General features: G+C 38.3%; 1 protein-coding gene across 4 annotated transcripts in view; it reads right to left on the bottom strand.

The window, feature by feature from the left end:
* Nucleotides 1-979: 979 nt before the first annotated feature.
* CA10 (carbonic anhydrase 10) overlaps nt 980-27652 on the bottom strand; it is a 170062-nt gene continuing 143389 nt past the window's right edge. For all 4 annotated transcript variants that reach the window (XM_064395854.1, XM_064395855.1, XM_064395856.1 and 1 more), the window contains 5 exons: nt 12488-12583; nt 10836-10908; nt 5468-5622; nt 3050-3224; nt 980-2186 (listed from right to left, as the gene is read on the bottom strand). In XM_064395854.1, the coding sequence (XP_064251924.1) occupies nt 2164-2186; nt 3050-3224; nt 5468-5622; nt 10836-10908; nt 12488-12583 (522 nt within the window). In that variant the 3' untranslated portion in view covers nt 980-2163. The remainder of the gene's footprint in view (nt 2187-3049; nt 3225-5467; nt 5623-10835; nt 10909-12487; nt 12584-27652) is intronic.

Genomic DNA, 27652 nt, shown 5'->3' with positions numbered 1-27652 from the left:
TGGCTTATCTTCCTTCTGTTATGGAAAAACTTGGACCAACAACTGCTGGATATTTGTCCAAAAATGTAGATTGATGCATTGTGGATTTTATGCTCTCAGTAACTTTATTCTGCACCCTAAGTGAAGCTTAAAAGGCACCAAACAAGTAGGAGAAACAAGTTTATAAGTTCACTCAAAAATATTGGAGGCATGTGACTTCCATTGGTTTTCAGTTTTTATTAGCTAGGTAAACCTTGAGGTGGAAATTTTGCTTTTTTCAATTACAGGATTTGACAGTATTAATCTACAATGTAATATTTGCTGTGTGACATTTCTGTGGTTGTGTTGTGGATTTTTCTGTCACTGTATGGGGTTGGAAACTGTTTGAAATGCTTCAAATGAAGTAACTTGAAAATCACGTATTTTACGGATATGGAAAGAGGATCCTGGAAATTGAACACTTTGATGATCAAGTAATTTACCCACGTGCTGAGAGAATCCTAAACCAGGGTCACCAGTGCAGACAGGGCACCCTTGTGTCAGCCCCTCTGATCCGAGCCTTCCCTGCACCTTGCACTGAGCAGTTGAACTCTTGACAGTTCTGGGTTCCTCACCATTTTCCATCTCCATGCTGAGGGTCCCCTGAGACCTCTTCTCACTTCACAAGCTGCAGTCTTTCCAAACCACAGACTCTTGACTTTCCTGTCAGGTACTCCTTGCACTGTTCTCTTCAGGCACAGATAAAATAACATTTTTGTCACATTAAAGCTCCCTGGCTGCTCCCTCACACTTCTTGTAGTGCCTGTTCTTCCATTTGATGTAAACAATTCCTTGGTGCCAGAGCATTTTTTTTGCTTCATCTTGCTTTCTGTGAACTTAAATGTGGTACAATGTGAGCATTAGGGATGGGAGATTATAGGGCCTGACCCCTCTCCAGACTGAAAAAAAATACCAACCTGAAAAATCCCTCAGTATTCAAGAAGGTCAAACATGTGCTGTGTGAACTTGTTAAACACATTTATTGAGTTCTTGACAGTAACCAAACACAGTGAATGACCATTATAAATAAGAAAAAAGGCATTTGCATTTACTTGGCCAGCTCCTGCTTTATCTGTGAAGAAAAAATATCCCTTTCACCACCCATTTACAGGATTGAATGTTTGTCCCAATAATTGCTTCAGCAAGGAAAATGACAATTTTGAACTATGTTTCATCTGCTTCCTGCTTCTGAGCCCAGTCCCTGTTAATAATGGACCATAAAGTGGAGTTAAACTTATACCACCTTTAAGTGCATTCCCAATTGTCCTTAACTCAATTGAATGGGCTGCAAACAAAGAAATTAAGTAAAACAAGAAAGAACAAAAAAAAAATAAACAAAAAAAAAGAAAACTACAAATAATACATCCACAAATAGTAGAGGCTAGTTATTTAAGAAAGGAAAAAAAGAAATCAAAGCAACTTAACTAAATTAATTTGTTAAACACATTTATTGAGTTGTTAATAGTAACCAACACAACTTATGATGTTGTAAAACAAGAAACAGAAAATGGATATATTCTGATTTTGCCAAATCCTACTACAGATATGTGACAAAGGGAAATATTTCAATTTCCTTTATATTTTGCAGTGATATATTTACAATACTTATCTCTCAAGTCTGTCCCTTTTAAAATTAAATTAACAGAAAGATCATACCTACAAATGTTTCCTTTACAGTAGTCTTGTTCTGTCTTGTCAGTGTCCATTAATGATAGTGAAATAATGACAGCTTTCCAAGGATTACTTGGCACACAGAACACAACTCCACTTTGATGCTGTACTGAGCCACCTTTTTTCTTTTTTTTTTTTTTTTTCAATTGAGGGAGAGAGGGGGAGAAGAGAAAGAATTTCATATGTACAAAGTCTGAAAAGTCTTTCTTTGTGACTCCAAATTAGTTCAGGAAAATTGTAATCATGTTTACTGTAATACTTTTGTTTTCTTTTGTTTTGTTTGTTTTGTTTTGTTTTGTTTTTAAATGGCCACCAATCACATGAATACATTTTGAGGAGTTTTCCAACATGGCAGCTCTTTTCCCACAGCACATGGTGCATGTGAGCCCAGAGAGGGAGGTTGGGTGCATTGTAGATGATGTCAATTCCCAGAAGGAGCATTCCACTGAGGATTTGGGTTCTGCCTGCTCTGTCTCATTTGAGGAGCCATTCATTTACTGGAAGAGAAACAAACAAAAACAATTATGTTTCAATAAACTCCAAATATGAAACTGGTTTAACACTGTGAATCAAATTGATTTAACATTGCATTAGGCAATTAGTCTTTAAAAAGCCAGGAGGTTCAGTTTCCTCCTTTTTCTTGAAAAGAATTAAGTCTGAATGACTGTTTTTTAAGTATTGCAACACAGTCATCTGCCTTGCTGCTGAAAATGTCCTTTCCTTTCCTTTAGTGCTACGCCTTCATAATGATGATATTACTGCTGTGAGGGCACTTTAACACCATTATTTCAGGTAACACTGTTGTGTGCCTGGGCTCAAAGATGCATGAGACACATCAAAGCTCAGTTGTGAGCCATAGCTGTGGCAGTGCAGGACTCTAGCTGCAGGTGACTGAGCTGCTTCATGGTTTATATCCACAGCCTGACACAACACTGAGCAGTTTAGGTGTTTGTTATGGTGGTGCACCTTGAAAGTGAAATTAAGTCTTATCAATTACTAATTTGGTTTGAGATCAGTTGTCATCAAGACTAGCTCATCCCCCTTTGTGGGTGAGTAAACCAGAGCAAAATGCACTTTGTAAGGGGAGAAGACTTTAAAATGAGGCCAGAAAACCAAGGCCTCTCCTATTTACTTCTAAAAAACATATTCAATGTCCCAGGCTGGTTTTTTTTTTTTTGTCATGCTTTTCCTGCACATTTACTCATCTATTTCAAATGTGTGGCATTTGACTGACATAGTTATTCCCCCAGATTTGGAGTTTTAAGTGTTCTTATTTGTATGCCTTGTTATGCCCTTGGATTTCTCAAAGAAAGGAGCTCAGTGAAAGCATAGAAAGGGTTTTTCTGGAGGTGGAACATACCTCTATACTGTAGTTTCTGTGCTCTATTGTTTGGACAATCTTTTCCCTGTAAACTAAAGTTGATATTGGTTCGGATACATCGATTGTTGAGAGGCTGGACTGGTCTGAAATTGTCACTCATGCTCAGAAATATCTGTGATGGCTGATTCTGGCTTAGCAGTCGCAAAGAATGCATCTATAAAGACAAAACAAGGGGGTTTTAGTTCTGGTCTTTGCTGTAAGTAAACAACATACAAGACTTTTAAATAGATTAGTTAGTAACTGGAAGTAAAACAGAATTTCAGTAAAACAGAATTTCAGTAAAACAGAATTTAACTCTGACAGTTTGTAGTCAGAGTTAACTTAAAACAATTCCATGCGTGTTCTTCTGTTTCTGAACCCCATTTTAAATGAGAGTAACCAGTTTTGTGGGGAGTGGATGAAAATATTGAGGTATCCTTGGGTGAACCAGAAAGTAGTGGAGTCCACAGTGCTGGATGACAGCAGCTGGTACAGAGCAAATGGACTTGATGAATGACAAGGGCTAATTTCCTGAACAGTGTAGCTTTCAGTTGAGATGCCACAGTTTTGGTTGGTTTTATTCAAGGACTAGGTAGGGGCAGGCTGGATGGGCAGGAAGACTGACAGACTGACAGTGATGCTGCTGAAGTCGTGAAATTAATGATGTTAAAAAGTGAGAGCTTCTTTTTGCTGACAGGTCTGTCATGATTCTGTCTATGCTGTGACTGTGAGTGTTCCTACAGCAGAGCCCAGCCTTCTTCTGAGCTGGTTTCACAGCACAGGGGGAAATACTGAATCATCCTGTGCATCCAGCACTGGTTGGCAGAAATGGCTGTTATGGTGACTATGCAACTCTTAATCAATTCAAGTCAACCAAAATCAGAGAGGGAAAAAAAAAGTTTCAAGTTGCAAACCAGAAATCTTCAATGTTTTGGTTTAAAGATATAAAAACAAAATATATTCCATGTCAGTGTACAACTTAAGAGGTTTGTTTATGGCATTTAATGGGGAAATCCAGTAGCTGGGGTTTATGTACTGGAAGTCTTTAACAGCTTCTAGGGAAAACTTGAGCTGGGAGTTGCTTTTTCAGTATGAGCACACAACATAATCAGTAAGTATTCCACAAAATCCACTTTCAACATTAATAATGGAGGATATAACTAAGTATTAATGATGTGATTAACCATTAAAGCATGACAAGGAGCAAGTATCATGAGGTTATAAACTATAGATAGAAGGACAGAGTAGAAATTTTCGAATCCTTATTTTGCACATTAATGTTGGACCTAAAAATGTTGCTTGTAGGAAAATATTCAGGTCCTGTGTTTGAAAAGTTCACAATAGTGAGCATTTTTGCCTCTGCTCAGCTGTGTCATTCTCCCAAATCACCCATTTAGAAAGGAAACAAAGTGCTTTCACTACCTCCAGATTAAACTGGACAGAAGGAATATCACAAAAATAAAACATCTCAGGCTTTTTAAAGTAATGTTATTTACAATGTTATTATGATTTTAAATCCCAGAGTGATATTTAGGGTTATTTTCTTGTTCTTCATTTCATTTCTCAGGCCATATTTCTTCTGCTGCCTGCTTGGGGCAGACAGATGGTGGTTCAAGTATTCCTTGGTGTTCCAGTATACAAGAGGGGAGGTTTTAGCTCAGCTCACAGCTCTGTAGGCAACTCACTGATGGAAACTCTGGGGAAGAGGCCAATTGGTTTTAAATTTGCTGTCTTCTGATGCCAGGCTTTGGATTGTAAGCAAGTTGTACAGAAATTTAGTTTTTGAGATTTTTCCACTGGTGTGTTTCCTCTGTAGCTTCCTTTTGGATGTGAAGTTGTGGTTTTTTCTTGCATAATTTCTCTTGCTTCTCTCTAATAGGGGCTTCAATACATCAATCTGATTTTTCCAAAGGTATTTGGGGTGTGTATCCTGTAATTTTATTCTATACCAGAAAGTATTGGCTGATTTTATTTCCAGAAGGCCCCAGATACTGTATCTCTATCACATTAATGTGCTATTGACATGTGTTTATTCAGAGCCAGGAATGGCCTCTGTTATCCTTGATAGCCTCAGTTATGTTTGTACAACACTGATGTACTTGCTTTAGAGTCTCCAAGTAACTGTTCACAGCATCATAGAATGATGCAGTTGTGGAGAGACTGCTGAAAACCATTTGATCAAACCTTCACTGGAAACAGGGCCCCCCCTAAAATTTGTGTGTGTAGATACTGATGGAGTTCTTAACAGTTAGTATTTTTATTTTGACAAAAACCTCTTAAATGCTTTTGCAAAAGGTATAAATAGCATGCAGAGATCCCTACAGCACAAGAGCTGAATCTAATGTAAAGCTATAAATATTATGTTTAAAATAATATTTTGTACCTATCCTAGATTGAGTAATTTATAAATTGCTTTACCTGCATCCTTGTTATGTAGACAGGTTTGTTCATTATTATCCAGCTTGCTGTTTCATAGCAGGGTGGAATTGTCATTGACCCATCATATGTAATGAAACTAGATGTCTCTGGATAAAGTTCCTCAATATTAAGCCCCTGTAGTAAGTATGCATCATCTGGAGAACAAAGGAGGAAAACAACTCAGGTAAAACAGCAGCATCCCAAAACAAACAACAAAAAACCCCAAACAAAACAAAAACCAAAACAAACACTACCACCCTTTTCATGTCTCCTAATTCCAAAACATGATGACATGAGGTTCAGTTCTCTGGATGCTCCAGCAGTTTAGACAAGAACAAGTAGCACAAGTAATATCCCTCACCCTGCTGGGTGGATCTGCACTGAGATTCCCATTCACACCTGCTGGGAACTGAGCACAGGCACTCACAGGGCAACTCTGAATCACATTTAGGGGCTGGAGTCAAAAGCTTCTTGAAGTTGCAGTTATTGATTGAGAGGCAGAAGCCTTTGGAGAATGCTGACTTTCCATCTTTTAGGGTCATTAACAATTTTTGCTTGACAAAGCCTCAGGAAGGCCAAGAGGGTTAAAACCTAATTGCCCTTCTGCCACAGAGGAAGTTGCAGTTAATGCATGACAATAAAGTTGCAGTTAATGCATGACAATAAAGCTGCTCCATGAAGCCTCCTGGCCTTTCCTGTGCACAGTGGCCTGGGTGCAGAGCCAGCTCCCTCAGAAAGCTAAACTCTAGGTGGAAGGATTGCTGGGAAGCAGTACCAGGATTCCTGCCTTTATTGTAAGGCCCCCTGGGAATTAATGAAGTGTATTCCTCTGCAACAGAATTTATTCTGTGGATATGTACCTAAATATAATGAGATATATATTTCAAAATTCATCAGAGTTCCTCAGTGTTTTCTGTACTATCTGCATTTTTTCTCTTGGGTAATGCTGGCCCTACAGTACTTTTGGCAGTGCTGTCAAAGCTAAAACTCAGATTTTCCTGCCAAATCTTAGGCTGTAGCAGTTTATCCACTCAGGGATAAACATATTTTATTACTGATACACTACTTGTGTGTGTCTAAGAGAAAGCTGGGGTGGTTATGATTTGTAACATTGTGAGATCTCTTTGAACTCTTTCACTTGTGTGTGGTGTCTCCAATTTGGTTCATTTGCAGAGGGAACATTAAAATACGGGCAAGGAAAAGTGCACACTGAGGTGTGTTCCCTCTTTCAATGCTCAACATAAGCTGACCTTGAGTTGTAGAGAAATCCAAATGATCAAGGAAGTGTATAGGAGCTAAAAAAGAAAGGTGCAATTTAATTTGAATTTAACATATTGTAGCTGAAGGACATAACTTAGATGAGTAAAAGACTTGTCTTGTACAACCTAATGGAAAAATAAGAAGGGCTGCAGACTATTGTCTTGAGCAACAGAAAATCAAAGAACACAGGCAGAGAAAATGTGACCTTGTTTTTTATTTTAACACAGCAGAGTCAACGTGGTACAGTGTTTTGGGGCAACAATATTGGCAGCTGCAGTTAAAGTGCCAAGGTGAGAGTGTAATATTTCTGCCTCATTGATCAGGGCCTTACTGTTATTTAATATTTTAAATGTGTTTGCTGTTTTACAAAACAAAATCTTTGCTGGTCCTCTCATGTTTGCTAGAGAAAGAGCCCTCTGCCCTGCCCCTGCAGCTTGAGCTGGGTGATGGCAGTGCTGCATGGCTGGCTGCATCCTCAAACAGAGGGGAAGTGCCATTAGTGCCTGGGAGGGGGCAACACTGTCCCCTGTTTTAATATACTTCACTGGCCCATGGCCCGTGACAGCTTCTTTCTAAACCCAAATCTTCCAGACACAAGCATGCAAACACAGGCAAAATGCATTCATATTTGAACAAGTAGAGATGACTGAATACACCTGTGTCCTGGTCATTAAAAACGTTATTTACAGCGCACTGGTAATTGTGCTAGAATTGCATCAGAAGAGAACTGATGGACTTTTTTCATGCCAATGCCTGTTTTCAACGAGTCGTCACACGCTTTTCCCTTTCCCACATGAACATCCTGTTCATTATTTATGAGCCATGGAAAGTGGCGTGTTTCAACACCAAGGGGCACAGAGTCAGGCAGAAGAGATCCCTAAGGACCAAATCTGTTTTCTCACAGCCATATTGGCTTCAGCTGGGCTAAAATTATTTCAACCGCGTAGAATTTGCCCTGAAATGTTTACTAGGAGATGGAAAACTAACTGAAGATTAATACAGATGAGTGATATTGATATGAGAAACTGGAGGAAAATATCACTTCAGGAAAAGTCAAAGATAGGGGTGAATGAAATAAGGGTTTGTCCAAGACAACACAGTACTTATTAATGCCTGTATATGAGTTATATTCCCATGGGAAGTCAAATGATTGCATGGGAGAAGACTACACAGTAAGAATTTGGTTACCAACACTTTCCCCATGAACAGGTCTGTCCTTTCCCCACATCTTGGTAAGTGTTTCTTGTTCTGGAGTTGAAGCAGACCTGGTGGGTTGGTATTAATACCAGACTGCAGCACTTCCAAGTCTTGCTTACATTTACTGCAAATACATTCAAAACCCTCAAAATCACCCTGTATGATCTCTTGCCAGTGACAAGCTTCCTTTCATAAACCCATCCAGCCTTTCCTGGATGCTCTGCATCATTCCTATCTGCAGCCCACAATGTGTTTCTCTTGATCTGCTGGTGCCTTATGGTGATTTCCAAACCCAGGAATTTTTCTCTCTACAAATTAGATTTCATTAGATTTCACATTCATTTATATAAAGGCCTTGACTCTGACAATTTACCTAGGAAATTATGTAAATCCTTTTATCCCTAGGCTTGTATTAGATGTGTGGGATTGACTTTCACAGCAAAATCTGTGTATGTTCTGTTTATAATAATGCTTTTTATAGGGGATAGAGTATTTATTGAGTGGAGGAAGGTACATTTGATTTTAAAAGTTCATATCACGATAATCCAGAAGAGGATCTAGGTTAGATTTACAGGGTAAGGAATGTAGAGATCCTCAGTTTCTCTGCTTACCAATGACAAGACCAAATTTTCATGTGGAATTTTGGGAATCTAAAAAGTTAATTTTTTCCCTGGTGTCAAGCAAATACTGGATGAAAGCTCATGTAGCATAACTGTTTTGAAAGAAAACTAACTTATCCCCTCAAATGGCACACTTAATGAGGAATAATAAAGCAGTTTTCTTTTGAAATATCCACACAGCTTTTGACTAAAAAGCCTGAAAAAACCCTTGTTTCAGCTTGCTCACAGTAGATTCTTTGGGCTGTGATAACAGAACAAAATAAACATTTAAAATCTCCTTAAAAATTCCTTGGGGTCCACTTTACTTCACTTTAGCCATTAATATCTAAGAGTAGGAATTTCCCTTTTAATGCTCTTGGCACGTGGAAATTTCATGAGCAGGAGAGACAGCACTTAATTTTGTTGCTGTTCTTTAAAAAACACAAACAAAACCTTTTATTTATGGTTGAACTGTCCTGACTCTGAACCAGCGTTCCTTTTATCATTCCCTCCACACTCCTCTGGAGCACATGGGGCCTGGGCATTTTGTCAGCACCGTGCTGAGTGCTGACTTCAGGAGTGGAGCCCTAAAGCAGAAGCTGCAAAACTCCAGCTACTAAAGGCACACTAGAAATCCTTGCAGTGTAAGAGGTAAAATTAGCTTTCAGCAATGATGCTATAATCCATCATGCAAGACAACTGCAAAATTACTTTCAATAACACTTTCATGTTCCCAATTTATACTAAAAATTCACAGTCAATACTTGTTACTACAGTAAGTAACCCAGTGCCCTGTGGAATATTGTGTGCATTGTGTCTGCCAGTGGTTTAATTTTAACAGATAAACTTAGTGAAAACTGTGGTAAAAATTAAAACAATTCTGTTAATCACTGCTTTTCCAGCCTGTGTTTTAGGTGTTCATCTTCATGAGGAATTTCATTTAGTATACCCAAATTGGTGAGATTGGAGTCGTGTTTCCCTTGTAAGGAGACAAAACAAGCAATGGGAGGTTGTGGGATGCTGACAGATCCAGAGAGAAGGAGTTTCCACTGTAAATGCAGCATAGAAATGAAATATTTGCTATTGGGAGCGTGGGTCCCATGGGAGAACATCTGGATGGTTCCCAGAAGCTGGGAATATGGAATTTGTGGGTGAAAGACCTGGAAAAAGCACTCTCAGCCTTAACAATAATTCCCTGTTTCCAGGATGCTGCAGCAGCACTGGTAGGCAGGAAGCTCTTGCAGAACAGCCTTGCTGTGTTTTTGCAAGGAATCAGGACAAGCATTTTAAAAATGGGATTTATCTGCTTCTTCCATACAGAGAAGATGATACTGATAGAACAATCTGGAAAAAACATTCTGAGGAGATCCCTCTGTTGCCTTCCTTTCCATAGGTATTGTGGAGAAATGAGTTTCATTATCATACAAGCATCTTATTTGGACTAAAGATGTAACAAGATTTGTTAACTCTCAGGTAAAAGCAGAGTAACCTCAGTGGAATGAAAGGTGTATGTGTCACAGGAGAGGACAAGGAATTATTTGTGTTATTTGTGTTATATGTTTGCTGTCTACTTTCTGAAAGTTAAATTCTGATATTGTTAAAGTTACAAACTTCATAGCAGATTAGAATATTTGACAAAGGAAACGAGGTTTTCAGGAGAAGAGGTTTAATTTGTTATATATATTTTTCATTATTTTCTCTAAAATACTTTAATTAAGCTCCGGTTTTCCACAAGGTCAATATACAAACATGGAATTATTGAGGATCATCAGTTAAAGAGCTTTTCAAATGTGAATACAACAAATATACAAGCTATGCTAATAACCTCTTCCTATATCTGTTAAATGCAGCAGTAGTTGAATAGGAATGTTATAACTCTTCTTTCAAAAAGAAAACACTGATGAATACTAAATCCAGTAAATGATGCATCATCTTGACATAACCAGATCCAATATAATCCAGGCTGCTCCACATGTCCCTTTTACTGCTAACAGTAGACAGGTTCTCCTGAGCATTCTGTGTGACTACAGTATATGTATGTGTCAAATATAATTTCATTCATTTGTTGTTGAACCTTCAGATACAAAACTGTCTTTGAAGTTCAAAATTTGTTTGATAAAGTGATGACCTAATGAGCTTTTTCCTGAGTTTCATATTCCTGAGTTTATCATGCAGAGTTCCTGGTAATGCAAACCTGAAATTTCTGCCCATAACGACGTGTCTCTTGTTTCAGGATCACTAAATGTGTTATTTGATACTGAAAGAACACAGCTGGAAATTAAAATTACCAGAGGAAATTAAAAGAAACTTACTCTTATATGTTATTCTTGTTATGGTGTCTCTGTTAAGCATACGATTTAGAAATGGATTTGATGATTCAGATACCTACAGAAGAGAAAATGCACAATGTCAAAATCTTCTCACAGACATTTCCTTGCCAGAACTGCAGCTCTTCCACGTGTGCTCTTTGATACGCTTCCAGTTGGATTCTGCCTTTTTTTCATTGTTGTGGGAGAAGGAAATAATTACTTACTTGTTTTTCTAATGAAGCTTGATAGAAAGTTGGTAAAATGAAATAAAACACAAGGAACAGGGTGAACAGAAATGAATGTCTGAATAAAAGCATGAGCACAGGTTTCTTCTCCAACAGCGTTGATGAAACTTGTTAATGAAATTTGGTTGATAAACTAGGCAGGACTTTCACTAGTATTCTATTATTTTATTTATTGATAAATACAATTTCCTTGCAGCAGGCTATTTTATTTGCAAATTAAAGCTCTCTTCCTCTGGTTTATGTCTGGGTAATATATGAGGTAACACCTCATGATCAGGTGGAGCTTTCCATGTGTCAGATTCTGGCCCCCTGTTGCTCAGCAGCCCTGAGCAGAGTCTGGTCCATCCTCTGACACCTCCCTGCAGGTACTTCTAAATATTGACAAGATTCCCTCTGTCTTCTCTTTAATTTTCCCATTTTCATGAGTGCAGGTCAGATTGTTGGGTCATAATACAATACATTTTGGATTTTAAAAATGAACAAACAAAAAAAAGGTAGCATAAATATATTTCTTAAATAAGACCTGTGTGAATATTGCCTTTTTATATCTAAATATTCAGTATACTCTGTGAAATGCATACTATATCTGAAGTTAATGCTTTTTTAGGACCTTTATGAAATGGGATTAGAGTACTGAGGGGAACTAACAGATACCCCATACCTAAGGTGTGATGAGGTGAACTTCAGCATTACTCAGAAATACACACTTTTTTTGGACTGATGAAACAGAGATACATAATGACAGAATATAAACAATATTTGGAGGGGGGAAATATTTTTTTTTCTATAAACTGAGAGAAAAGGTTTGTCCAATGTAATTAAAGACCTTTGGGAAAACCATGAAGTCTTGAGTTCAGTGTTAGATCAGTATAAATTATAGACTTAACTATGTACCTTGAATGCAACAGGATGGAGACAAAATATTCACATGTCTTTGTGGCTCTGTGAAATGTAAGATATTAGAAGTTCTACTTTTAGCATTCTTGCAGTTTTCATAGTTTTAAGATTTTTTAAAAGACAGAGAAAAACTGATTTTGCTGGCTTGGACACATCAGCATGACATACCCTCTTTCCCAGGACCTCAACCTACTAGAAGTGATTTGAATAAACAACATTTCATAAAGAAACACTAAATCTGCGAAGCTAGTGACTTCTGCTATTGCCATTAAAGTGTTACGAGTGATGTTTATGATGTAAGGGGTTTTTTTTCCCCACCCCCCTTACCCCTTTTAATTTTCTTTATATTATAAAACCTTTGGAACAGAGATGGTGTGCTCAGTTAGGAAGAAACTGTCTCTGGATTCCAGATCAGAGCCTCTGGGCATTGCTGTAGCATAATTAGGAGTCTTAATACAGTTCAGGTAAAATTTACTGTCTGTATATTAGGAATCTGTAGTATGGAATACTTACTTTCATAAATATGGAAACTACCACCAACCCATTAGGACTCTTTGCAGCTTCTGTGACATTTGTGTACAGCTCATGGTTATAGTGGATCAGCTGAACCTAAAAAAGGGTGAAGGAAAGGATTACAATTAACCAGTGGCAAATAATCCCATACAGTGTTTGCAAATACTACCCACACACTGCTTGGTTTGTATCGGGATCCCATCTCTGCTTTGGGTACTTTGTAGCAGGGTAAATTTTCAGGCATTTGCAGCACATATCATTTTAACAATTTCAGTCACCATCTGGCTCCAACTGGTGCAGCATCAGCATGTTTTCCTCTGAACTGCCAGCCACTGAATTCACCCATATCCAGTTACAGATTGCACGGCAGGGGCTGACATCATTGACATCATTTCCCTGTTCCAGCAGCACTTGCCACGGGCACCAAGTAATCTGTACTCTGCAGCCCGAAGCAAAACACAGAGGAATCAGGGGTTGAAATAACTGAGGAAACATATGGGATATGCGTTTGGAACTGTGAAAACCACCACTCGCTGAATTCAAAATACTGATATTCATTTGCCCCAGATTCTGCAAACTTGGTTACAGAGGCTCCTACAGTTAAGCACTTACTGTATTATTGTTTACCAAGTTCTCCTTAGCACCTGCAGCTTTCCTTCTGCTTTTTAGTTTTATGATTGGCTAAAACTTTTAAATTACAAAGGTACAGTTCCCTTCTCTCACTACCTATTTAAAAGTCTTACCCCGAACCTTGATATTTGATTTGTCTGGGATCACCAGACACTGTTACAATTTACATTGCAAACTTTATTTTTTTTTTGAAGATGAACAAATTTAATGAACTCTTGTGGCAGTTAAGTACTTCTGAACAGATGAAAGCTGATCAGCTTTATTTAGCCTAAAGATCTTAGTTTTCAGATGTCAATTAGAAAAGGAAGGTTCTTGTTCTGGCATTGTCAGAATTGCAGCAGCCTGATGTTCACATTTAAAAATCAGGTCTGTCTTTCATTTGCTGATACTTCTAAAGGCTGTTCAGAGAAATTTCTGGACTTACATTCTGTGAACAAGATCAGTATTAACTTGGTTTATATCTGATAATCTTTGTAACAGTTCAAATGGTCCAAGACTAAGCCAGTAAAGAAATTCCATTATAATGTGCTGTCCAGGTTTATAATGAGGGAAAAAAACAACCCTAAACATCACTGAAACAGGGTTTAATGCCTGTATTGGTGAACTTGTCTTTTGGATGAATGTGAGGTCTGGTTACTCAGTACTGAAATGTAATTGTGAGGATTTTTCTGCAGGAATGATGTCCCTACAGGATCTGCAGTGCACAATCAAGTTACACAGACTAAACCTCACTTTACCCAAAGGCGTAAGCCCAGCAATGCATGCGCTGATCTGATTATAGCAGTATCCCAAGTTATGTGTAACCTACACCATTATTATCTCTGTCCAAGATAGGGTAAGAAATAAATTATGCATTCAAACAGTTCTATTTCCCACATTCTGCCCTGACTGCAAAATGTATTATTCTGTTAAGTAAATCTTATCAGCTTTATATAAAAGGCCCTCAAGTATTGTCCTCTCACCACCCCCCAAATCCCTTTGTGATGCTGTTTTAGTGCTTGGACACAGATATAAAAAGGGCAGTGAAAACTCTGAAAGAGAAAATTTGCATTGTAAGATCAGAAAATTTTTGGTGTGTAACTTTGCTATTTACAGCCAGCAGTTCAGAGACCAAAAAGTCAAAAAGTACGGTCAAAAGTACTGTTATGATGTGTTAATTTCAATTACTTTTGTCTTGTCTCAATTGGGAGCTATCTAAAACACGCCAAAGGAGCCAATGGAGTCCTCCACCAAACCCTGACAGCCAGAAAGCAGTGAAGGTCTCATCCAGCACATAATTATAATGCTCATTCATCATCACTTTGTGGTACTACTGAACTTTGGTAACATCCCTGTTCTGGGGACTGTGCACTCACTGACATTTTTAGGCTTAGTCACATATTTGTCTTTTTATGTACAACTCTTTATCCTGGCAGCCAAACAACTTGTGAATTATCAAGGAAATAAGTGATGAAATCTGCTTTAGACTACACCTCCTTCTGTACAAAGTCCCAGAATAACAATTAATTAGATAAACTCATTTTATATAATAAACCAAAATGCGGGGTGCAGGAATGGCTAAAAGCAAGGGACAAATTCTCCTTCCACCCATGCGAACCCTGAGTCAACATCAAACTCTTGTTTCTTGTTTTTGATGGCACTTACAGAAATAAAACCCCTCAAGCAGATACAACCACATGCAGGATATTTGTCCCAAACAAAGGTCTCAGTGCCTAATGAACAGATACTCTTTTTTTTTCTTCTCAAACCTGTCACTTTCTCTGTGCTGGAGTTGTATCCTCTTGTATCATTCCTCCCTGCACCCAAATTAATTTTAAAGCTGTTTCCATGGTATCATGGTTAAATTCATTAGGTTTATCTTTTTTTTAGAAAAAGGTTGACCATCTAAGGAGGCATAATTTTCAAAGTTTCTCACAGGGAACAGGCTAATTTAGAAAGATTCAAATGAAAAAGTGTCTTAAACACAGAATACAACAGGATAGGAAACCATAATTCCCTATTAAATTTCCTCTGAGAATAATTTCTTTAAGTTGCCTGAAATACCTGTAAGCATTTGGTCTTTATAAAATATTACTGGAGTCTTCTGTGAAGGTGAAGCCACAAAAGTAAAATTGCTTATATATGAAAATCTCACTTTTCAAAAGATGACACTATATTAAAAGCACATCACAGTAAGAGCAGACTTAAAATGCTGAAAGCACCCTTTGAGTTTAGTTTGGGTTTCAGGGCTCAAAGGCAATACTGAATTTTGTTTTAACCCACTGATTTTTTTAGGAAGATTCCTCCTTTAAGATTAATTTGTCACAGAACAAGTGAAACCTCTTTGTTTTCCTCCAGCTGCAGAAGATCTATTTTGAAGGAAAAAGATTAATTAAGATTAATTATTCTATGATGAAAAAACAGAATGTGGCCTTGTTCCATCATCCAAGAATGTGCACTGGACCAAGACCAGAATCAGAAACAGAGCTTTTTAGCCTCTCAAGACTGTCCATGTTCTGCTGCAGCCAAAAATGGAGCAATAGGAAACTGAGGGAATTTAGAATATTGTGGTAATTCACAGACATTCTTCCACAGACCTCTTGGGTATAATAAAATACCCTTTCTTCTCACTTGAAAAATTATAAATATTTTTGATTTGTAAATGACAAGAGAAGCAAAGCATGAAGTAAATGGCAGCAGGAAACAGCTCACCTGTAACCATAGTATTTATATTATGCTGCACTACCTCAGAAACTGTTGGGGTACCTCACAGAAAGCAAGCAGAAAGTATAGTTCCAGCACAGCAGGGAACACAAGCAAATGAAATTGTTCAAGAAGACCTGTTAAATGTTTGTTTTGATTCAGAGTTCCTGTAAGACATGTCTAAGATATCTTTAAGGAAAATAATTATACATTTTTCTTTATCCAAAGTTTAATAAAAATAGCAAAAGAAATGTAGTTTCTGCACAGTGGGTGCCCAGAGAGGAAAATAATTTTACTGAGTTAAAAGCTATTAATAACAATAGTTATTCACTGTTAAAATATAATTGTTCTTACAGGTATTGTTAAACCCTTTGGAAGGAATGGCAGTGTTGCATCACCTGTGGGTATGAATAGGTATGAGATCGGTACAATTTTGTGTGAATGACAAAACTGTTTTTAAAGTTGTCCTAAATTAAATTAAACGTATCTCTTGCTCTGTGGAAAGGCATAGCACCAGCTGGGAGAATGTGGACCAGCTCTGTGGTCCTGATTTTTCTTGTTTTTCTGGACCAATCCCTGGCAGTGATGCAGGGGAATTTTCTTATCTTTGATGAACAAACCCATCTTTTCATGCCCAGGGTACTCAACCATGAAATGTTAGTGTCTGACAAGGTGGTTTTACCCATGCCCTGATTAATTAATCCACAGATGTACCTTTTATTCTTTATGTATAAGCCCACAGCAATGCAGTGCTCTTGCTTTGTTGATAAATTGATAATATGAATTGTAGATGATCATTATTATTTTTCACTTTAAAGAATAAGACTAAGAATGCAAGGAAGGAACTAATTTTTCTTCTGCTTCTGAGCAGACAGCTGTGTAAAGTAATGCAATAATTGTGCAGTAAAGTGGAAATGCAGTTGGGTTAACTACTCTTGGCTGCAAAATCTACTTTATTAGCAATAATGGCATGCTTGGAATTAGCACTGAAGCTACAAATGGAGTCTAACCATTTCATTAGAGCAGTTGGTAACAAGAACTAACTTGCAATAAAGGGTGTTCAACAGTGAGCCTTAGCCAGTGTTCCTTGGTAGCATTAACATGGGGTGATATTTTCAGCATGTATTATGGCTCCTACAAATTAATATATAATAAATATATAAAAGGCTCTGCCATAACCTGCTTTAGGGCTGAAGTAGTTTTCTCTAGTTATTTCTAGATGCCATTTGGGCTGCTGATCTGGTATCTTAGAGCCTGATGAGGCTCTAACAGAGCCTTATTTCTTGTTTATATGCAACCACTGCAGCTAGAAAATATTTAAAAAAAAAATTACCTAAATGAAATGTAGACGATTAAGTCTTTCTCCTTATTATTTATATATATTCTGAATACTTTCCTAAGTCTTAATTTATTTGCAATTGGGAAACAAGACTAATTTAGGTAATATTTAAAACTTGACATTTTTCTTAAGCATCCCCACCCCAGGACTACAGTAAAAAGTACAAATTACTGTCTGAAGAGACCAGATTGGCCATGCATATCTCAGAATTTGCATTCAGGACTTTCGCCATTGTGCCAACAACAAAAAAAATTAAGTAAATAAGCTGAAAAAATAAAAGTGAGTGGTGATGGATTCCTGACATCCAAATGCTGCTGGAACTGTTACAAGTGTTACAACTATTTGTACTCTCTTCCACATAGCAGAAAATTCAAGGAAAGAAAAACCCAAATTGAGCCTCAGAGGTACAGAGGAATTCCTTGGCTGCTGGCTGCTGAGTGACTCGGGGAGGGTTTTTGACAGGGGAGTCATTGCTGAGCCAGTTGCTCCATGGGTATCTTTGGCTGACCTGCCACTCAACCACTCTTGTCACTCATTGTTAGCAGATGAGCAAGAGCTGGATAAACATAAATAAATGACACTTCTCTGCAATTTGCTTTGTGTGAGGATCAATCTGAAGTTTGGGGCTCATATGCTTAATGTTGATTATGTCTTGGCTGATGCAGAATTTCACTGCAAGCTGTAATTTGGCACCAACCAAATCCATCATCTGCAAAAGTTGTATCTTAAGAGAGAATAAGGGTAATGTAGGGAAAAAAACACTATTAGATGAGTCTATCATCATTTCTGGATTCGTGCAGGATTTTCTGACTAAACACTGCATTTAAATTGTTGTCTCATTTTAAATACAGCAGATGCTCAGACACCATGATGATGAACTCAGTATAAATGCTCCATTTGGTAGATTCAGTTACATAATGGTGCTCTGTATTTCTGCTAGAATTCTGTTTCTTTAGCAATGAGCCCAGAAAACAGCAGAAAATAGTTCCTGCATGTCAAGAATGTGGGGAAGTGGTGATTGATGTAATTTCTCTTGTTCACTGCATTCTCCTGAGACATTGAATACAAGGGATGCCAGAGGAGGTCACTGACAGAGGAATTGGCAGTTCAAGCCTTCTCCAAAATCCACCAGCCCTCTCAGTCCACCTTGCTAAAGAACCATCTGTAGTTCCATTTCTGTTTGTGGGGCTGGGAATGATGGGCAAGGGCAGATTTTATATTCTTAAGATGCCAGCAATATGTGTATAATAGGAAAGCACAGAATAAAACTGAAGATGTATTTTAAGAAGCATTTGATACTGTCCATTGGAGAAGATGTGGTAGCCAGGTGGGGGCTGGTCTCTTCTCCCAGGTAACAAGCAGCAGGATGAGAGAAAATTACCTCAAGTTGTGCCAGGAGGGGTTGTCAAGCCCTGGAAGAGGCTGTCCAGGGCAGTGGTGGAGTTACCATCGCACAAGGACATGTGATTGTGGTACTTGGAGATGAGGTTTAGAGGTGGCTTTGGCAAGTTATAGGATAACAGTTGAACTTGTTTAAATTAAAAGGTCTTTTCCAAAAATTCTATGATTTTTTTTCCCCATGGTCTTCTCTCAAGAGTCTCCTTCCACTTTAGTGACTGGGTTGCTCACCTGTGACTTAAAAACTTATGCTCAAGTCTTACTCTGCCTTTGAGCATATCTCCTTCCTATCTTGGCCCAGCTTGTCAACTCCAACATGGAAATAGCTGTATTTTTCTCCAGTATTAATATTGTGGGAGGCTCAGATATAACATTACTGGTACTGGGGAAAGCATCTCAATAATGAATGTTATGTTATGGAGTTCAATCTTTGTCATTAATCCATGACAATTTGTGACACATCACCTATAAAAAGCACAAAAAAGGTCAGAATCCAAATAGTTCTGGCAGAAGACTGTGGGATTTCCACTTGATTTCCAGCACCTCAAAATATGGCAACTGGAAAACTTTTATAGCCTAATAGAAGAGAAAAAGAAACTGAAATGGACATAATTGCTGGTTAAGATACTGTTTGAATGTAAGTTGAGAGTTCAAACACAAAAGAGTTTGAGAAAGCCCAGCCTGATTCAAAATAGCCAAAACCATTTATGGAATTATGTTTTATTGAACTTTCTGAGGTCCTTTAGGATATTAATGCTGTGTCAGGTGAGACAATAAATTAGAGTAAAATTTTTAGAAATTATTCTGAGAAATCTAACACCTGCCAGTGGTGTGGAGTCAAAGATTCAGCGAAAGCTGGCACAGATCTGCCCTGCAGGCAGAAGATAAGTGAGTTTTTTCATTTTTGTTTAATATCCTGGAAGCGTATCCTAAGGGAAGTGCAAGTGCAAGTGCCTTTTGGTGTTCATATGAATTGCATAAGAGACAGTTTATTGTTTGTAATTTAATAGGCAAATTTGAAGTTGAGAAATAGTAAGCAAGTACAAGAGGAGAGGGATTATCTAAGAATGTGAGATAGTACAGCTTAAGGCGGACAAATACAAAATTATCTTGTTTCTGAATGAGTTAAATGGTGTTAAACTCAGTAGGGAAGATAAGTGACACTCTGGAGCCAGAACAAAGAGTTATCTTTTGAAAGTAAGCTCTTCAGCTTCCTCTGAAGGCTTTGGTGGAAGAAGCAGGGTGTTGGCAAACCCTGCTGAACAAATGCAGGACATAAATATGATGGTGGTGAAAGGGGCAGCAGTGAAGTCACAGTGGCATTTTTTATCAGCTGACTTTCTACATCAGACAACAGAAGTCAAAGTTTTTTTTCCATATTAGACAACAGAGTCTGTATTCATTTGCAGGTGAAATGCTGAAGTGCTGAAAATCCTGGAATGGAAATACCTGAAATGCCAAAGAGATATTTTGCCTTAAGGAAAGAAGATCAGGGAACATGCCATGCTCTAACATGCTGAGTTCCTGAAGAACCAGTCTTTGGTTTGTTGGACTTTCTTCAATTAGAAAAGATCACTTTGGGAAGTGATTCAAATAGAACTCTTTGAAATTTGTTCTGTCCACGCAGTAAACTCTATCTACTGTCAGAAAGCCTGATTTCAGTCGGGCTGAGAAAGCAGCTCTTTACTCTGGCTGGCAAAGGGCCTGGCCTTAAGAATGTTCCTGACTGCCATGCAAACAACACCCACTGTTCACTTCATGCTGCCACCAGCTCCCACTGGGAGAGCTACAGACTCCTGAAATACCAGCTGAGTGGGGATGTTCTGGCTTCTATGGGAGAATAATGTCTGGCTGGGGAGTGAAAGGTACAACTGGCTTCCATCTCTTCATGGAGCACCATGTCCTTTATAACAACACCTCAAGGTGGTGAGCAGTCAAAGCTTGGGCTCAGGGGTCTTTTCCAGTTTGAATAACTCTGTGGTCAGTGAGGAGGGCAGGCAGAGAGCAGTAGTGGTGCCTGCCCCTCTCCCACCCTGACAGCAGCCACCTCCCCCTGCCAGAACACCCTGGGGAGGATGAATGGCTCAAAGAGTGGATGACGCTCCTGCTGCCCCCAGTTTGGAGTGCTGCACTGTGGTAAATACTCTGGTTCCCTCTGAATTAATACCAATCCTATAAAATCATGGCAATATTTGACTGTGCACAGTGATGGAAATGTGTTGTTCTTTTTTAGGTGTACAAGAAATGATGGCTTTATACAAGCAATGTCTCCCGTGGGTTTTCTCTTAGCCTTTCCCCCATGCAATTACTATTCACCAGTTCTCCCAGATGTACTTTCTCCAGTTAGTCCTAGTGCTGTGCCTGACACCTCTTCCTTTATTTAATTTCATTGTTATGTACCATATCCTCTGGTATGGCTTTTGCACAGTGAATTAAAAAAACCAAAACCCTTTCTCTTAGTGCACAGATGAAATGGAGCTGAAAATGACTAGAGATAAAAATCCAGCTCTTTGAACTGTAATGCTAAGAATTCTTCAGCAAAAGTAGACACCTAATTGAAGATAATGTTGACTCTCTCTATAGCTTTATTACTTTGTCAATCTTACATCTTTAAGCATTTATTTAATTTCATTATCCTGCAGTAAACAGTTTGTTGTCGAGATGAGATAGGTTGGTTTGTGGTGTCTGTAGGCAAAGCTGAGTTTTACTTTAAATGCAGGTAGTGCTGTCTTTAGCTTTTGAGTTAAGGAGAAACAATGCAATTATCCTATTACCTTGCTAAAACATCTGATTATTTGTCAATGATGTGAAAACATGAGAACTTAAATGCGAGAAATTCAAATAGGAATGTAGCTGTTATTTTCTTTCTGTGACACTTTAACAATATCAATTTGCCAGGCTGTTGTGAGGAAAGGATTCCATATGAAACTGTCAGTGGGGGACTGTGTATCACTAAAAGGATTAATAATAAAAGATTTATTTCTGATTTTAGTAAGCTTAATATATATGCAAAGTAAGTATTTAGCTTTATAAATCATTTAAATATATATATGATTTAGTTTTACTGCATAACAAATTATGTGCTGCTTTTCTCTAGCCTTTGCAAAGCCCATTATCTCAATTTTAAAGGGAGACACATGGAAAGAAGGCAAAGAAAAAAAATCTAGTTCTTCCTACTTTAAAAAAAAATGTTGTAGAAGTGTGAGCCCAGTATAAATTCAGAATTTTGTCTCCAAAGCTCCCTGATCTCCCTCCTCAAGAAGTCCCTGAATCCTATTATAAATTGGTGGTTTCTCAGCAAACAGCATGAAGAGTTTTTCCTGGGAGAAAGGTTTTAATAATTAAAATTAGTCAATACTGAAGTGCAGAAGGTTATTTGATCTCGCTCAGAAACTGACACTTTCCAGAAGGGGAAAAAAATGCAATCTGTCTAGTAAATCACTTTGTGCAGAACTGGGAGTCAAGTAGAAGAAATTTGCTGCAGAAGAAAAGAGGGCAACTCACCAGGGAAATAGGTTTGCTGAAAACAATTGTGAGTTTGAACATCAAGGTTGAGATTTTTAGGACATTTCCTGAAAAAAATCTCTAAGACTCCCAAGATGAGATGTAAAAATGCATTTGTTAGAACTTTAGGACATTACATCTCTCAGCCACATTATATAAAGTTGCTGTTGGCTCTGTGCTCTAGCCCAAATTTTAGTTTGCCTACTTTCCCCCTGTAATTCCAATTAAACTCAGCTGTTTTATCAAGTCAGTCTATATTTCTGCACAGAACTGAGGCTTCCCACCTTCATTTAATGGACTGAAAGATTGCTCCCATCACCCTTGTCAGCCCTGGACAGAGTCAGCAGATGACAAGATGAAATCAAAGCCATGCCCATGGCTGTCTGTGCCCAGCAGAACTGGATTCCCTTTGACTCCTGCTCTTTTTCAGCCTTTCTTTTGATGCTGCCTGTGCCATGCAAGCTGTGGCGTTTTCCTTGAGCATGTTCAAACCCAAATATTGCCATTTTTATACACACCAAACCTCTTCTCTGACCTTTTCTGATCCGTTTCTTTCTGTCACTTAAAATCTGTCATTCTTCCAGTGTTATCACTGCCATCCAGCTGTTCCATCCCCTACTGTGCATTTCCTAGAGAGGCAAAATGGTCCTTAAATACACCCTGTTTTCCTGTCTCACTGGGGTTCAGGGTTAGTGAATACAAGTCTGACACCAGGCCTCTGCTTTTCCAGGGGGTTGTCACAGTGGGAAAGGGCAGTGATGCTGCTCCACCACCTGCATCACTCTGGGGATGTCACTGGTGGCTATTGCAAGAGCTTCTGGAATCACAGAAGAATCAATTCAAGTGCTCTGGCAGGTTGCAGTATCTCACCTTGTCTTTGTACAGCTAAATCACGTTTTTGCATTCTGAATTTTAGCTCTGTTGTAGCAAAATTAGAATCAACAAATTTCAGAAATAAAAAAAAGTATACCAAATGTTGCATTAACTGTGTTATAAAAGTATTTTACTTTATCACACAAGGAGGGCATCATTAATGTACTACCTAAATGTACAGTGATGCTGCAATTCAGCAGAATTGATGTTGTGGCTGAGAAAACCCCCAACCTTCTGAATTACTTTAATTTGTTTGATTCACCTTGTTTGACCTCTCTCTGTGCCAGATCAGGTAAGACAGCAAAGAGGGAGGCACAAAAAGACTGTCAGGGCAAGCAAACTAAGAGAGGCACAACGAGCTTTTCTGCTCCCACTTCTATTCTATAATTTTTTAGCTAAGTTTATTCTGTGTTATTTGAAGTACCACAAAATACACGCATTGTTTTGGAAAAAAAATAAATTAAAAAGACAACAGAAGAACTGCCTTTAACTCAGAAGATAGCTGGGAGAACAGGCACAGGCTTAATCTGCTCATACTCTGAGCAGGGAGTAGAAAGTACTATATTTATACTCTTAATAAATAATGTTCTTGTTATATTTTCTGGAACTTCTAATTTTTAAGTAAGAAACACTAGAACAGAACATATTTTTTAGCATCTTTCATGTGTATACCATACTTTACATGTGAAGTACTCAAAATTCTGTAAGTAATAGAGGAACATCTTGGAGATGGGCATCTGGCAACTGTCACAAATCCTGGTATTGGGAATCTCATGGGTGAGACAGGCACAGATTATTCTGCAGGCTGAGGTGATTGGAGTAGTTTACTCACAGATCTGTGCAGTTTTATATGCTCATCATATTTACACTGTTATTGGCCAACCAAAGGCCTGGTAAATAAACAGTTTAATAATAAAAGTAGATCTAAGTGGACAAGGTAATTGCTACTATTTGAGAGGACCCAGATAAAACCATACAGTCCCTGGGGCTGAGGTTGGACACAGGTCATTGTTGCAGTTAGATGAGAAAATGTTCTGGGAGTGATGCTGCAGAACAGCTCAATTGCCAGAGACTTCTGCAGGATCTGCTTGTACCTTTGAGGAACTGTCTCTCAACAAAGTACTTTTGACCATGCAGGTCTATTTGTGTTACGAAAACAAGCTCTAATCTCAGTCCAGACAAGACACCAGAGCAAAGAAAAGCAGGAATGAAGATGGTGCTGCCATGGCAAACTCCTCTGCAGGCAGGGGAACCAGCAGCTGGAGTTCTGCCAGCTCCCCAAACTCCCATTTCCTTCTAGTTCTTCTACTGCTAATAACAAATGGGGAGAAGGGTAGAACAGCCTGCAGCAATAAAGGGAAAAAGAATTCAGTGCAATCTGTCTAAAGTAGCAGCAGCTCACATTGTTTCAGAACAGGAGGAGGAGGAGGAGGAGTAGTAGGTGGAAAATTTTTCATTAATCAAAACACCAAAGACAGCTTCTTAATAAACATTAGAAAATATTTTCACCTAACCAAGTATTAAATAGTGGATTATTCATTCAAACCAGCTCAGAATTCACCTGTTGCTGGTTTTATCTCACCTTTATATATGTATGCACACACACATATGGTTTTTAGTTTTCACTATGCTGATCATTTGAGAAAATTTGGCCCAAAAACCTGAAGGCTGATGCATCACAGCAGGTCACAGATTTCAGATTACAAAGGCTGTGCTGTTTTTTTCTCAAGTTGTTGGCAATAGTTTTACTGTCTGTAGCTCAAGGTGTTCACCTAGCCATATGTAGCTTTTTTAGATATAGTGTCACTGCTGTAAATAAGATTTCCAAAATGAATTAAAATTACAAGGGAAGCATGCTGTTGTTATCATAGTGCAGTTTGCTCATCAGGAACTGGTGCAGCTCCACTTCTCCACAGAGGGATGGTGTAAGAAAGGTGTACAGATGAAATGTGTGCATGCTAAGGATAGCTTTATTTGCTTCATTAATAGCAGTCTGATAAACAGTTGTTCAGTTACAGGTCTCCTGATTAGCATCAGTATGAAGACTGTCAAAATAATTAAATGGTTCAATAAATCTGAGACTATGCATCCAAAGAAAAATTACTATATATTGAAGACTTTTTAAGAGGTATTCATCCCATCAGCATTCCATGAACTTCAAAGACCCATCTTGTAAATTATTTTTCACTGCTTCATTGATTTTTAATATTGTCAAATGCTTATGGCCCTGCAATCCAGAAGTACTTTGAGATCTACTTAGCTTGGCATATTTATTATACTACAGTCTTCAATATCTGGCATCTTTTTTATCTACCTCTTTTTCTATATTTACAAGTTTGGAAATTTAAAAAGTAGCTGGTGAGAGACAGGTTCATGTATGGATGATAAAAGGCTTTCTGGGCGGTACAATATTGTATATTTATGATGGGAGGTTCATTCCTGATCTTTGATGCAGTTGGATGTTGCAGTTTGCACAGTGTATTGTCTTGGGGTGATGAACTTTGACTGGAGCAGCAACAGCGCAAGTTCTGCCTGTTTAAGGTGCCCATTATTATTGTGCTCCATATAAATGGAACAGAATAATAATAGAATGAATTTTGAGAAATCAGGTGGCCAAAATTTCTGGGTCTTTGCAATTGCCATGAGCTCTCACGTGTTCACCCTGCCATGCCCGTTGTCCTGACTGCAGTTGACTCACCCTCTATCATTTGTAAACTCAGCACAATAATTACCCTGTGAGGTAATTGGTAGTTAATGGGGAAACGTGCTAATGGCTGTGAAGCCGAAAGCATTCCAAGGGCTGTCATTAGTGTCTGCTGTGTGCAGCCATCAGCAGTTCCAAATTTCCAAGGGGACCATGACATGACAGCTTCCAGCACTGGACATCTCTGAATTAGGATTTTGGTTCAGGCCCAGCTTGAAACAAAACAACAAACTAAAAGGAGACAGATGGTCTCTTCCAGCTCCTCACTGCACTTTTATTTTCCTCTTCATAAACATTAAAGGACAGATTTTCAGCTGATATAGGATGATACAGCTCAGTAATTCTGTTGGTTTTCTAGAATTCTCCTTTTTTATATTATTTTGTTTTAAACTATGTACATCTTCAGATTTAATAACAGACATTCACTTTTAGTTATAAGTTGCCACTTTCAGAGCACAAAATAAGGAATACTATCTAGCAGTACACAGATAAAAATTGATCTACTCCAAGCTGCCCAAAGATTGTTTGGTGATCATAACCAAAATATTGATGAGTTTAAAAGATCATTTGAAAGATGGATGACATCAAAAAACTGATGTGATATTCTTTGTTAGGAAAGAAGCCTGTGTCTTAAAAATTCTCTTTTGACCTTAATCTTCTGGGAATTTCTACAATATTAGTGATTTCTGGATACTTTATTATTTGGTAATACCTTGTGTACATAAAATAGGAAAAACTAAGTTCATGTAAAAGCTCACAATGGAGTTTGCCTTTTAAATTTAGGTGTATTTAAGTATTTTGAATCCTAGAGATTGCATCCTGTTTTGTCTTGTATTGTGACCCCCACAGTTTTTGTGCTTCTGACAATTACAGCAAACATACATCCCAAATTACATCTGTCATCATCCCCATGGTTTCACTTTCTTCCAGGGTTTTTTTTATGTATATGAAGATTAGTGGAAATAAACCCTGAATATGCGGCCTGACAGCTCAAAGTTCTAACAGAAGATTTCCAGCATTCTTTGAAGTATTCAATACTGACTATATCTAAAAAATAGTGAGGTACTTTCAAATAGGCCATGGGAAAAAGGCTTTTGGAACTGTTTTGTTGTTGTTGTTGTTGCTTTTGTTTTTTGGGTTTTTTCCTGCCCTGCCATTTTTCCTTTCATCATTTTCCTGGATTTCTGAAAGAAAATCCTATGAGAATAGAATAGACTGACATTCATTAGAATCTGGAAGAATAAGGGTGATTTCTTTTTATTTCTAATTAACTGCCCAGGGAATGGCTCTACCAGTCAGGAGGAAGAACAGTTCCTCTATTGTGCCTTTTGTGACTTAGGAACAGTATATGGGGAGGCTCTAAGCTATAAATCAAACAGCGAAAATCCTCTTAACTGAACACACCCTTGGGCTTCACACAGAATAAGGGTTTGCACTAATCATAAGCAGAACTAGTTGGGATTTTTTTGCTGAAACAGGGTTTTGCTGGAAAACGCTTATGTGTCAAAACCAAAGTACCTTGTGGAGGGAACTTGATTTCAAAGAGATTGTTTTCTGAAAGACAAGCAGAGACTATCAGAAATCTCCCTGACTTCCTGCCAGTTTGTCTTGTGATTAATCCAAAAGCCTGCAGACCAGGTGCCTTCAGGAACTGGCTGGTTTTCCTGTGATACCCCTCCCCAAAGAAGGGCTGGCTAAGTGTGAATAAAATTATGTTTGTGGGTACAGACAGACTCTCAAAGGGACAACCTGGGTACCAAGAGCATGGCAGCTTTAAGGCTCCCACACAGTACTCTGCCTTACATGAGAATTCCTGGGGTTAGGTTGTGATTTGCAGCCTTGGGTGCACATGGAAATATTCCTGCCTGCCACTAATTGTGGCACTAAATTGTGCCTAAATCAGGAAGGGTGCTGCTGAAACCACAGCAGCACCACCCTCCCAGGCTTGTCCATGAGCCACCTCACTGGAAATATTTCACTGCCTCCACTGCTCTGAAGGAAAAAATGGAACAAAATGTGCCAACATTTAAAATAA

This window comes from Passer domesticus, chromosome 20, assembly GCF_036417665.1.
Source record: "Passer domesticus isolate bPasDom1 chromosome 20, bPasDom1.hap1, whole genome shotgun sequence".
NCBI lineage: Eukaryota > Metazoa > Chordata > Aves > Passeriformes > Passeridae > Passer > Passer domesticus.
The sequence above is the reverse complement of the archived record's forward strand: the minus strand, read 5'-3'. Positions and strand labels throughout refer to the sequence as shown.